General features: G+C 37.4%; 1 protein-coding gene across 4 annotated transcripts; it reads left to right on the top strand.

Annotated features, from left to right (window-relative positions):
• The first annotated feature begins 531 nt into the window (after nt 1–531).
• LOC113544420 (fucolectin-like) lies at nt 532–13,835 on the top strand. 4 transcript variants are annotated; one of them, XM_034301224.2, is made up of 8 exons: nt 7,606–7,974; nt 8,163–8,202; nt 8,426–8,470; nt 9,098–9,380; nt 9,952–10,091; nt 10,191–10,279; nt 10,669–10,753; nt 12,834–13,835. In XM_034301224.2, the coding sequence occupies exons 1-7, from the start codon at nt 7,963–7,965 to the stop codon at nt 10,744–10,746; spliced, it is 687 nt and encodes a 228-aa protein (XP_034157115.2). In that variant the 5' UTR covers nt 7,606–7,962; the 3' UTR covers nt 10,747–10,753; nt 12,834–13,835. The 4 variants fall into 4 exon arrangements, with proteins under 4 accessions (XP_053087059.1, XP_053087058.1, XP_053087057.1 ...); XM_053231084.1 differs by lacking the exon at nt 7,606–7,974 and adding an exon at nt 532–1,511 and having other exon boundaries at nt 9,952–10,279; XM_053231083.1 differs by lacking the exon at nt 7,606–7,974 and adding an exon at nt 532–1,515 and having other exon boundaries at nt 9,952–10,279.
• The last annotated feature ends 658 nt before the right edge of the window (nt 13,836–14,493 follow it).

Raw genomic sequence — 14,493 nt, 5'->3', positions numbered from 1 at the left:
CTACGAAATCTAGAATGGAAACAACCACTATTCTCAGAGGGTCTTCCGGATTATGAAAATGAATATTAAAGTCTCCAACAATTCAATTCAATTCAATTTTATTTGTATAGCACTTTTAACAATGGACATTGTCACAAAGCAGCTTTACATAAATAAATGGTGTAGGATCTGGAGTGAACAGGCAAGGAAAGCAAAGAAGCCATAAAGCTAGGAATCCTGCTTCCAGACTTTGCAGACCCAAGTTAATTACCACTTGTTTACTGATTGCTGGATTTCAACTGCCCTGTCAACAATCAGCAACTGATAGGACATCCCTGACCAGAGGACGAACCCTCTTAGCCAAGAGGAACCTCTGTCAAACTTGTTGATCTAGATCGCTGGCCAAGACCAGATGGCTCACCCAACACGATGCTAAAACTGATAACTACAGAAAAGGGGGGGGGGGACTCACCCAAGGACCCTCATGGAATGAGACCTTTGTTCTCCCCAGGAACACAAAGTTCACCACCCTTCACACATTCCACAGAACCCAGCTTTAACAGACTGCATAAGGCTACTTTACATCTCCTATAAGGACAATGACTTTTAAGATGATGCACCATAGTTTGGAAACTTGTTGCCTCTTTTAATGTCATTCCGTATGTGTGTCATGCTTATAGCCACCAGGTCATTATAATGCTTTTTGATCGTTTAACAGGGACCATAGTGTTCGTGTGTGTATCAATAACAGCAGGTATGTCATGTTTGGTATGTGCGTGATCACTATTGAATTTCCTAAGGGTTGGTATAATGTAAAGTTGAGTACGATGTATTACATGCATGTTACCAAATTCCTTAACAAAGTTCTAACTTAACCTTATGCAAAGTTTGCAAAGCACATAACTCAGAGACCAGAATGTTAATTAGTGTCAGAGGAGGAGAATACAGTTTACACCCTGCCCCAAGATCCTGCTGATTGGAGCAAACACTTTGGGGTCAGCCCAACTGGAAAGGGTTAAAACCCCCCGACACAAAGGAAACTCTGAGTCTCATCCAATCCATCTTCCAAGAGTCTCATCCTATCCATCCTTGAGAGAGTCCAACACATCTTTGGAGCCTCATCCACACCATCTTCCAAGAGTCTCATCCAAAACAACTGTGCAAGAGTCCATCAACATCTTCAGAGAGTCCACTTCAACTAACAGCTCAAGAGAGTCTCCATCCACATCTGAAGGAAGTCTCATCAACCAAGAGCTTTAGAAGTCACGAGGAGATCACGCTTGCTCTGAGACTCCGCATCCAGACTGGTTCTTGCAAAGCCTCCAACTCTCGCCTTCACACCGCTGTGAACCATTCTTCAAAGTTTTGCAACCCGCCTACGAGACTCCGCCGGGTTCGCGCCTCACTCTGTTTATCTTCCTCATTGGTCTTTCGAGACGCTACATAAGGCCAACCAGACCGCCGACCAATCAACATCGCCGGAAACTCCTTCCAAACAACAACGCAACGAGGGAATCCCTGGCAACACAAACGCAAGTATAGTACCTCCAGATTCTCGCTGAACTGGTGCATTTAATACAAGTTTAAATCCCTTCTAAATGAAGCGAATGTTAAAATAACTGATAAGTTGATGGTTCGTTCAGGTCATGGTCTGAGAAACTGCTAGAAACTTGGAATTTCATTCACTCTCTCTTCAAAGCCATTTTCACCCCTGTTTAAGTGTGTGTGTGTGTGTGTGTGTGTGTGTGTGTGTTTGTGTTAGATTAGTTTCTGTGTTGTTAGAATAGTAATAAAGTCTTGTCTGATTTTATAAAGGCCAGTGTCTTGTGTCTCTGTGCTTCAAATTTATTGCCTTAAACTGCCGATCTTGTTACTGTGCTCTTAATATAGTGTTTCACTATATTTAGGATATTATTGCCGGTGGCCACGGAGGAAATATCCCATATACAATTAATAAATACACTCATTTCAACTTATCGCTGGACGAATAGTTGATCAGCTGTTAAAATATTAAGTTTACAAATTTCCCCTTTTGAGCTGATCTGCTAATGTCCTACATATTTTGGTGGAGAATACAACAGCTTAACCTAAACAGCTAATTTCCTTGCAAATTGGTGGAGAATACATCAGCTTAATCAAAATGAGCTAAATTTCCCTAGAATGGATTCACAAAAAATATATTGTAAATATGTGAAATTATCCCTAATGAGCAAGCCAGAGGTGATGGTGGCAAGGAAAAACTCCCTGAGACAATATGAGGAAGAAACCCAGAGAGGAACCAGGCTCAAAAGGGTGCCACAAAATCCACCCATCCTCATCTGGGTGCAACGGATAGTGCAATTATAAATAAATCCCTTCTATTATTGTGTACAATATAGACAAATAGTGCAATTGTGCAACCAGTAAATTCATCACAGTTTTTGCAAGAAGTCCGGCTGGTTAAAATCTATCCACTGTGCACTGATGGAGTCCTGAGTACGAGGGTGCTCCTGGCAACTGCAGCCCCAAAGCCACTACAGCAATCGCAGTCCCAAGCCATTACAGTACAGCTCCCCATATGTGATCCCCAAGCCATCTCCACAGCCCCCAGGTTGCACCATCCCCAGCAATCCAAATGGTTCTTCAGGCCGTCCATATGGGGCCACCCCCAGCAGCAGCGAGCGAACTCAACTGATGAGAACTCCAACCAGAAGTAGGGCATCGGGATGGGTCAGGCAGGTCCGGGAAGCAGAAGGGGTCAGGATCACTGGCATCTCAGGAGTAGCATGTGTAGCTCGAAAGAGAGTGAGGGAGAGAGAGAGAGACAGAGAGAGAGGCAGAGATTGTTAGGTAAGCTTTTGTCCTCTAATGGCTAAGGACAATGCACTTTGCGTGCAGAGTGAGCCCCAAACACTAAGTGGAAGGCTGTTCCATAACTGTGGGGCTTTGTTAGAGAAAGCTCTACCCCAGCTGTAGCCCGCACTATTCGAGGTACCAACAAATAGCCTGCACCTTTAGATCAAAGGAGGCGTGGCGGATCATAAGAGATCAAAAGTTCGCTCAGGTACTCTAGCGCGAGACCTTTTAGTGCTTTATAGGTCACACCAATCACACCAAGGTCTTTTACTGTTGCACATGAGGAAGCAGAAAGGCCATCCAGAGTTATTATGTAATCAGAAAGCTTACTTCTAACTGCATGTGGTCCTAGTACAAGTACTTCTGTCTTGTCAGAATTAAGTAAGAGAAAGTTAATAAACATCCAGTTTCTAATGCCTCTTAAACATTTCTCAACTTTATTAAGCTGGTGTCTGTCATCTGGCTTTGCTGAAACATACAACTGTGTGTCCTCAGCGTAACAGTGGAAGCTAATACCATGTTTACCAATAATATTGCCCAGAGGTAGCATATATAAAGAAAAAATCTGTGGGCCTAAAACAGAGCCTTGCGGGACACCAAACTAGACCTTAATATGAGAAGAGAAGTCACCATTTCCATTTACAAACTGATAACGATCAGTCAAATAAGACTTGAGCCAGGAAAGGGCCGTTCCCTTAATGCCTACTACATTTTCCAGTCTATCGAGGAGAATAGCATGATCAATGGTGTCAAAAGCTGCACTAAGGTCAAGCAGCACAAGCAAGGAGACACAACCCTGATCAGAGGCCAGTAGTAAGTCATTTATCACTTCAACCAGTGCTGTCTCTGTGCTATGATGAGGTCTAAATCCTGACTGATACTTTTCATGAATGTTATTCCTTTGTAAGTATGAGCATAGCTGTTGTGCTACAACCTTTTCTAGGACCTTGGGGATAAAGGGGAGGTTTTATATTGGTCTATAGTTAGACAGCTGACAGGGGTCAAGGTCAGGTTTTTAATCAAGGGCTTGATAACTGCTAGTTTAAAAGATTTAGGTACACAGCCAATGCAAAGGGAAGAATTGATTATCTTTAAAAGAGGTTTGATTGTTTGAGGAATTATCTGTTTGAAGAAACAAGTAGGTAAAGGATCTAGTATACAGGTTGATGATTTTGATGACGAAATTAGTGAAATTAGTTCAGTCTCTTCAAGGGGAGTAAAACATTGCAATTGTTGATCTGATATTATTATATTGTCATCTACAGGATTAGTTATAGAACTGTCTGGTTTTAAATTAATAGTCTGAATTTTTTGCCTAATATTTTCAATTTTACCATTGAAAAAATTCATGAAGTCATCACTGCTATATATTGATTGTGTGCGTGTTTCTATTGTGGTCTTATTCCTAGTTAATTTTGCTACAGTATTAAATAAAAATCTAGGATTGTTTCTGTTATCTTCAATTAGGGTGGAGAGATACATTGATCTAGCAGCACTAAGAGCTTTCCTATAGCTCAAAAGGCTCTACTTCCATGCTATTTGAAATACAAGAGAGAATGAAGAAGTAAGAGATCTAATATTTAACAGTCCTAGCTTCAGATCAAAGGTGTTGGCTGTGCATTGACTATGATCTAATTTTATTTTAATTAGGTTACTACATCAAACTTTCTGCGTGTTTCTACATTTTTGTTTAGCTCAGGGAACAGACACAGTTTCTATACAGTGGAACCTGAGTGACAACAAAGTGCAGCTCAAACGGGCAGTTTAGCCTGCTTGTCTGCTTCCTAGCCTTGGCTCTGGATTGTTACCGATTAACTAGGCCTGTACTGAGACTATGTACTATGCTGCAAAAAATGAGAGCAGCACCTTCCGAAGTGGGATGAACACTGTCCCAACCCAATAGGCCACTTGCACTCAAAGCTACTCCAATTATCTATAAAGCCCACATTGTTTTAGGAACACCAACTGGATATCCAGCAGTTCAGTGACCATAACCTGCTGTAGGCTACATCACCACACTGCATTGGAATGGGGCCAGAGCATACTACTGCACATAGCCTTTGCTAATTTACATACCTCTACAATGGTACTCTTAGTAACTCCTGACTGACGAAGGCATATATCATTACCTCCTACATGAATAACTATCTTTGAAAACCGATGCTTGCCTAAGACCTTAAGATTACCTGCTATGTCCTGTGCCCTGGCTCCAGTATACACCTAACTAGTTCTGCTGGTGCCCCTGATGGCCTAGCTAATTTCACATACCTTAAGATAGAGTCTCCTGTAACCAGAACGCTTCCAGACTTCTCAGCAGGTGCTTCACTGAGTTAGAGCAAACCTGTTTGATATGTGAAGTGGAGAGGAGTGGTGCTCCCTTGGGCAAGCCTTAGTGCTCTATCCAGTTCTCTTTTTCTTGGATCTGCATTCTATCATACTGCTTCTTGCTATTTTTGCTATTCTTTGCTATTCTGTTTGGAAGAAGTCTACAGACTTTTCTGGTAGAAGCTGCACACTTTTAGGCTGGAGAGGAAATAGAGGAATCAGAAATCCTCTTTACATACACACCCTACTGGACAGACTGCTAGGTCAAACACACATACTGACCTAGCAATGCAATTAGACCTGAGAACACCATTCACAGCTCAATTTTCAACAACTTAGAAAAATTCTGATAAAAATATATGTACTCAAATATCAAACAAATGACAGAAACACTTAAAACTCTCTTAAAATGTCTATGATTGATGTATAAAATCCATCCATATTTGGGATATTGGTATTTACCCACCCAGTTGGGCAGATAAAGTCATGTGCACCGTCCTTCAATTCTAGATTTTTATTCATCAGGACCTAAATAACAATTGTGTGGCCCTTACCAACTTCTATTTAAAAAAATAACCTCATGTGACAACAAAAAAATAACACATTTGAATATGTAGCAATTTGTTTTCCCAAAAAAGTAAACCAACATCCAAAAACTTGACACATGAAGACTGGAAAAAGACCAGGTGATTTTTTTTTTCTAATATTCAACTGTCCAGTTTGGGTGAGTCTGTGCCCATGATAGACTCAGTTTCACGTTCTTGGCTGACAGAAGTGAAACATGATGTGGTCTTCTGCTATTGTAGTCCATCCACCTCAATGTTCAATGTTTTGTGCATACTGAGATGCTTTTCTGCTCACCATGGTTGTAAAGAGTGATTATTTATGTTACTATATCCTTCTTGGCAGCTGGAACCAATCTGGCCATTTTCCTTTGACCTCTCTTATCAACAAGGCGTTTCTACCCATAGAACTGTCGTTCATTCAATTTGTTTTGTTTTTCACACCATTCTGTAAAAACTCTAGAGACATTTCTGTTTGAAAATCCGAGGAGATCAGCAGTTTCTGAAATACTCAAACCAGCTCATCTGCCACCAACAATCATGACACGATCAAAATCACAGATATCACACTTTTTCTTCATTCTGATGTTCGTATGTGTCTGTACTAATTACAGATACACTGTCATGTCAACACTGAAAAAGATACATAGAGGAGTTTGCAGAGGATATGTGTGGACATTAAGTGTAATATACAAATATAATCATATCATTTGCTTACTATTTTCCTGTGTTGTTCACGTTCACACACACACACACACACACACACACACACGCACGCAAATTTTGCATTACTCAAAGCAACTGGAATACCAGATTTTACTAGCTTCTGTATATACACTCACTGGCCACTTAGAACACCTTACTAATACTACATAGGCCCCCCTTCGCTCTAAGAACAGCCTCAATTCCTCATGGCATGGATTCCACAAGGGGTTAGAAACATTTCTTCAAGATTTTGGTCCATGTTGACATGACTGCATCAACATAATTCAAAGAAAACATTCCCCACACCATTATACCACCAGCAGCAGCCTGGAATGTTGACACAAGGCAGGTTCATACAGCTGATGCCAATTTCTGACCCTATCATATACACGTCACAACAGAAATCAAGATTCATCAGATCAGGCGACGTTTTTCCAATTTTCAGCTGTCCAGTTTCAGTGAGTCCATGCCCACTTTGGCCTTAGATTCCTGTTTTTGTCTAACAGACAGGACTGGAACCTAATTTGCTTGTAGCTTATCCACCTCACTTGGTTTGATATGTTGTATGTTGCAAGATGCTTTTCTGCTCACCACAGTTGTAAAGTACTATAATTACTGTAGCTTTTCTGTCAGCTTCTTCCAACCATTCTGTGTAAACTCAAGAGATTGCTGTGTGTGAAAATTCCAGTTCAGCCTGTTAAAATTCTCAAACAAGCTTGTCTTGCACCGACAACCATACCATCATCACTGAGATCACATTTTTTCACCATTCTGATTTTTGAGGTGAATATTAACTTAAGGTCCTATCTGTATCTGCATGATTTTATGCATTGTACTGCTGCCACATAAATGAGCTTAGTTCTTTTTCCAAGACATCCTGCAGAAACAAATAAGATCGAGTACTCCAGGAGACTTGAGTAACCTAATGCAAAATTCATGCAAAATACTGTTTTTCCTAAAAAAATCTTGAAGGCCAAAACCCCTGAAACTGGATACAAGGCACTTTACAGAGTGTTACAACCACTGAAACAATCATTGAAATTACCATTAAATTACATTTGCTTTAACAGTATAAAAAGTAATAATAATAATAATAATAATAATAATAATAATAATAATGTTTACTTTACATAGTGCCCTACTCATAACCAAGGTCACTTTTCAATCACATTAATTAATTAATTAATTAATTAATTAAGTTGTGTCCCATTACTGATACTGTGTCTCACTGAACAAGTGCGTGATTCATCGTATCAGTTTTAGCCATGGGATTTCTGCTTTTGCTTTTGTGCAACACATTTGTATAACTGTATTCATGAATCAGGCTCAGATTGCTTCATAAATCAATTGTCATGCTGGATAAATCCTACACCTGTATTATGTATTACTGTATATATATTTTTTAAACTTTGTTATAGACTGTCGTCAGAGGCAAACTTATTTGCATTTGTTAAACACAAAGTGCATTTGCCTTTTAAATAAACTACATATTCATTAAGCGAAACACCAAGACAGCTCAGAGTTTAAAAGGGTCAAAGAGATGACTTTCTGATCTATGTCAAGCAAGGTAAGAAATCTCTATTGACTGTGCCTTTATTCGGCTTACCACATTATATATTTGCTATATGTTGCAATTCATATAATTTGATGTGCACAGTAAAAGTCTGAGGCTTAAGTGGTGAATGCTGCATTTTCCTTTCCTTCCTTGAGTGCGGTAGTAAATTGTACAAATTTGTTATCTTTCTATTTGAACAGAAAATGGAGACATCCCAGAGGCCCATGCTTGTGTTTTTAGGTAAACTCTGGTTAAAAATATCAAACTGATTTCAAGTCTTTAAAAAATTCTAGTTGCAATACACTAAGATTTATTTAATCACTTGGAAATTGTAATAACAATTTAAAATGACAATATCTGTTATAGATTTAAAAAAAAAAATACAAATGTTCTTCCTATTACGTCTCTCTCTAAGCAGGCACATAATGAGATGTATAATTTTATATTATGTATTTTTGTACAGGGATATGCATTTTCTCATTGCAATGGATACTGACCCATCAGCAAGGTAAGAATACAGTATAGTAGAATACAGACATATCAGTGGGGTCCAAAAGTCTAAGAACACATTGAAAAAAGACATTCAATTTTTGCTCATTTAAAATTGGAAATAAACAGAAGGTTTTTAGAATTTTTAAATATTTAAAATGAAAGTAAAAGTAAATTATTTTGAATATTTAATATTCACAATTCTACACTATTTCTAGGTCCCTATCTGTAAAGCTAATTTGTGATATTGACAATGCTAAAGGTCAAAAGGTCAGATTTTCCTCATGCCTAATCTCTTCTATTGAAGCATGTGTTTAGACAACACTCTGCCGGATTTGATGTAAGGTTTTGCACAATCTTGTGGTGTCCACGCCAGCTTGAATGCACACTGTCATTAAGCACATTAAAAAATGGAACATACCAAATACTAAGAAACTCTGAAATTCCTGTAAATATTTCAGAGATTCTACTTTACACTGAAGTTGTAGTAAATAATGAAATTTGTTGAATTAAATTAAAAACGAATGCAAAATAGAAGCATTTTCACTAGTGCTCTCAGACATTTGGACCCCACTGTGTGTGTGTCTGTGTGTGTATATATATATATTTGTTTGTGTACATAAATATGTTCTTCTCTCCCCTCCAGTCAATGTGGCCTTAGGACGAAAAGCAACACAATCTTCTTTATACGGCAACTATTACTATGCTTACTTTGCTACCGATGGCAACAGAGCATCTCACCTGCTTTCCTACTCGTGTTCATGCACAAATATTGAGAATAATCCATGGTGGAGAGTGGATTTGTTGGCAGTGTATGATATTAGCACTGTAGTCGTCACTAACAGAGGAGACTGCTGTCCAGAACGAATAAATGGTGCCGAGATTCACATTGGCAACTCCTTAGTCAACAATGGCAACAATAACCCCAGGTGATATTTTAAAAAAATTTATAAGAATAAATTATAAAAAATATAATAATATAAAAACTATATGAAAATATCAGCAGAAAATAGTAAGAGTTTACTAATAGAGCTTTATTAACATTTCATAAAGCTTGCTGCCTATAAGTCTGTGTAATTTGTTAACAATTCTTTGCATACATTTAGAAATTTAAAAAGGCTTTATAACATTCCACTAAAATTGCTCATAATGTAATATGAAATTGTGAATGATAATTGTCTTTATACATAATTATAAAGCACTTGAAGTCTTTTTTAAAAGTTGTTTAAGAAATATATTCACTCATGACCTTAATATTGCTGATTTTAAAGTACTGTTCACTTTATTTCTCTAAAGTATGAGAAAAGTATAATGTGTCATTCTTTAATAAAATAAAATATATTCTTCTGCAAACTCTGGTATGAAAATAATCAACTTCAGGGTCGTGACAGCTTTATGAAGCATTATTCATTTTGGATTGAACTTAATATGTAACATTAAGTTAATACATTGCCCCTCTATTGTTTCTCTCTCTCTCTCTCTCTCTCTCTCTCTCTGCAGATGTGTCGTTATCTCTAGCATCCCTGCTGGTGCCTCTGCAAAGTACATTTGCAATATGAGAGGTCGTTACGTGAACATCATCATTCCCAATGTTAACCAGTTTCTCACTCTCTGTGAAGTGGAAGTGTATGGGCGTCCAGGTTACACTTTTATATTCAAATCACAATTTCATATAAATTTAAAGTCAAATAGGTTTCACAACAGTTGCAAAACATCAACATTGCTGACATTTTTTGTAGTGCTTACTAAGACGGCATTTCTGAGATTAAAGTTTAACAGCAGCGAGGATCTCATCAACCCTATCATGAGGGACAAAGTTCTTCAAAAGGTGTGTGTTTGTCAGAATATAAACTCAGTTGTCAGTTTATTAGGTACACATAACTTGCAGATGACTCATTGGCCATTATTGATTGTAGTCGCTCTGTTGCGCTGCACATCTTGTCACCCCTCCTCTCTTAGTAGACAGGGACTAACTGTTAGCTGGACTATTTCTCAATCCAGCAGTGACCCAACCCATTGCTACTGCTGCACCTAATAAACGCATACTAGTTCTATACAGGTTCACTAGCCAAATAATATATTTCATCAGTGGTGTTATGGTGGTGGTCCCTTTCCACAGAGTAGATGGAGTCAGCAAAACATATATAAAGTGGATTATGGTATATACTGTAAATGAAGTGTTGCATAACACATAATGATAACAATTTTTCTCCATAGATGAAATCTGCCAACATCCAGTCATCAGTATTTCAGCTCCGTTGGACAAAGGAACCAGAACTGGAAACTGAAACTTAAAAAAAGGGTAAGACACATTAGAAGAATACTACTGCTATTACTACTCCTCCTCCTAGTACTACTACTATTTCTACAACTACTGCTACTCCTACTCCTACTACTACTACTAATAATAATAATAATATAGCTGCAAGCTGCAAGCTGCAATCTGCAGGGTTCACGCACTCCTTGCATCACATTTTGTGATGATAGCTCAATATTAGCTGTGTGAACTCCTTGCTGAAAACTTGCTGAAGTAATTCAGATGAAGATTAGCAGTAAGATAGAGCACACCAAATTTCAGCTCAACTGGAATTTTGGTTCTTGAACAATAGCTATTAACTTAACTCTGACCCCTATGAACATGAATAGCACCCCAGGTTAGCAAATTTGAGTTAGATTGCCTCAGGTACTAGTAGGTCCCTCCGTGAATCTACCATTCAATTTTCATGCCAATAGCTTAATGGGAACATTTTCAAATATCTGTGGATATCTGATTGGCCAATGACAGCCATGTATGTTCAGTAATTAGGTCATCATGAGACTCCACTTACAGATTAGCACATGAAATTACCAAATTTCCACTTGATCAGCCTTATGGTTCCTGAGACACAGTTATCTGACCTTAGCTCCACTCCATTTGTATGACAAAATTTTGCACATGATGTCAGATGGAACTAAATACTTATTGAGGTTTTTGGCTTGAGAAAACCAAAGAATCAGTGGAAAAGAATTTTGCTTGTAGGACTCACAGTTTGTGAGAAATGGACCAAAATGTAAAACCTTGCACTATAGTGCCACCATTAGGCCAATCAGGCCCATCTCACTTCCCTGAGTAACAGGATGGATTACTACCTATTGACCAAGTTTAAGGTCTGTACGACTTACGGTTTGGTCTGCGCAATTCGTTTTAAGGCAAAAGAAGAAGAAGAATGAGCCAAAATAATGTTCCTGTAATGTTCTAAAAACATGCTGCAATACCAACTTGCTTCACAATATAATTACTGTGAAGCAGTTGCTCAGATATTTCCAGTTAGACACAAAACATTAGTGTTAATGTTTATACAACAGAAAAGTATTGCAGGAATATAGTATGAACTAATGTAAAATAAAATCATTCCCTGAACACCCAGAATAAATTTTTGTGAAAACAAATGTTGCTAAAAAAAAAAAAAAAAGTTCAGAAAAGGATCTGCTAACCTAATATTGTTAACTGGGTATGTCTCAAAAGAAGGTCTTATCTTAGGCTAGAATTGATTTAAAATTTTTCCAGGTCTTATGATAGCTCTGATCAATTAAGGTTAGAGTAGGTTTAGTAACATTTTTTATGAAAAATCAATAGGAAAATAATCAATGATGGACTGGTGTAAAGGGGGCTGACGTGAAGCGCAGTTACTGTTACCACCCGAAGTTGATTATTTTCCAATTTTAGCATGTTCTGAACTGATTTCCTATTATACCACAACAATTTGGGGATAACTACAATATGTAATTTTGTATGGAATCACACTTTCAACTGTTTACATTTAAGGCTGTAGAACATCCACAAGACAAGTAGCTCCTATTATCACTTATGTTATAGCAGTTATAAACACTTGTTTCCTCACTTTCTCTTGAGGAAATAGCAAAAAAAAAAAAAAAAAAAACCCACATTGTCATGTTCCCGAGTGTTGAAACCCGAGTCTCCTTCCATAAATGTTAAATAAACCACTCCTTACAGAAAGCTTCACCATAACTATTAAAAGTTTTTTTTTCTTTTTTTATAAATAACAACAAATCTTTCTTTTATTAGATTTAGATCATGTGGAGCGTTTACCATATAAGTCCCAGTGAATGACTTGCCATAATAGAAAGGATAATTTATTAGAATAAGCACATTAATATAAACTTGGGATAAGAATTGCAGCCTCCTGACCTTCTGACCTATCAGATTCAAGAATGCAACAGCACTGTGGTATAAATTGTATTAAATACACTAAAATCTCTCTTGATAGTGCTGTGAATTTTGCAGAACATCAGTCTTACTGTAACTTATTTATTTATTCATTGATTTTTTTATTTTACCTTTGTGATATGACAGTCAAGACGTTTGTTTTTCTGAATTGCAGGTGGCAGAAATACATCTTAAATATGTAGAAGACATGGTTGAAGAACAACAACGACAAAAAAGAACATCAAATGTGTGAGGTTTGGGTGTAGCATATGGAACTACTAGCTTGCTGATGATATATTCTTATTGGTTAGAAGTACAGCTTTTGTTTGGAAATGTATCTAAGAAAAATTATTGTTATTCCTATGTATTATGTGATAGATTGATGTATTTAAAATGCCCTCTTGATTGTTGGGTTTAGTTAAGCCTAGGTTTGACTTTAAGATAATAGCTACATTTTATGGTAGGACTATGCTAGTTACATTTGTCTCAAAAATATTATTGAGTAGATATATTCAGTAACCATATATACTGGAAAAGTGAGAATTTCTGTGTAAACATAATGGAAAAGAAAACATTCAAATTAGCCTGGTAGTAAGAATTGCTAATTCATGTGTATATAAAGGGGTACAGATGAATTAGTAGTTCTTTCAACCAGCTGCTGTTTTCATTGCAGTAGTACAAAGAAGATGCTTTCCATGGTAACAGGGTAAAACAAATAAAATGATAAATAGTGGTAGTGATTATGAACGTTTCTTTATATATATATTGCCAAGACACCTTATGCAATACTCAGAATCCTTGTCACCTCCCAGCCAATCAGACAGAGGTGGGTAGAGTATCCAAAATCTGTACTCAAGTAAAAGTACAAGTACTTATGGAAATATTTACTTAAGTAGAAGTAAAAGTAACAATCTTAATAGTTACTTAATCAAGAGTAAAAAAGTATCCGATGAAAAAACTACTCAAGTAGCTAGTTACTAGTTACTTCGGATCTGATTGATATGAAGCGAAAACCCTGAATTTCAAACTACTTGGAGAGCTTTCACACACCTCTCCTTGAAAGTCTCTTTGTTCTACTTATATAAAACCTAGGTTGAAGTAAAGTAGCCTATCTCAGTCCTGTGATGGGCACATTAACATCACATAACCTGTCATTTGCAATAAAATCTCAAACACACCCAGATGTTTTTCTAACAGTTAACTCTGTCTATATTTTCACATTCACAACACAAACCTGTCAGCATCTGCATTTAAACAAGCTAACAGAGAACAAAAGAGAAGGTGTGTGTGCAGAGTGTGTGTGTGTTATTATGTTTGTGTATGAACTTGTTTATGTGTGTTTGCGCTTCAGTATGTGAATGTTTATTTGGTCATATGTTCTTTCTTGAACAATCTGTTTTTACAGAATTTTACTTTTGAACTTCAGTAGTGCCCATAGTTACCAAATTACCGTTAATAGGGTTCAAATAGGCGTAATTTTGACACTTACCGCTACGTGTTTTTTCAGGTTGGAGTTCGTTTTGGGGCACACAACATGTATCGCATTATGAAACTATTCTTTTTGACATCTTGGAGTGAAAACATAGACTGAACTTGAGGCCACGGGTCTCGCGCACGTCTTCCTCTGCTTCAGCCATCACCTTCCAACTAAACGCGCGCTAAACGTAAGCGGGAGATGCGTAGCAGCCTCTCCAACGTCTCGCGAGACTTGCGAACAAGTCATATAAACTAATTATTTAACAAATCTCATATTTATTACCATTTGACAGTAACGGAGGAACGCAGCCAAATGTAGCGAAGTAAAAGTAAAAATTTTTCACTAAAAATGTACTTGA

The sequence above is a fragment of the Pangasianodon hypophthalmus genome, chromosome 28, assembly GCF_027358585.1.
Source record: "Pangasianodon hypophthalmus isolate fPanHyp1 chromosome 28, fPanHyp1.pri, whole genome shotgun sequence".
NCBI classification, from domain to species: domain Eukaryota; kingdom Metazoa; phylum Chordata; class Actinopteri; order Siluriformes; family Pangasiidae; genus Pangasianodon; species Pangasianodon hypophthalmus.
Note: the sequence above shows the minus strand (reverse complement) of the source record. Positions and strands in the feature narration are given on the sequence as shown.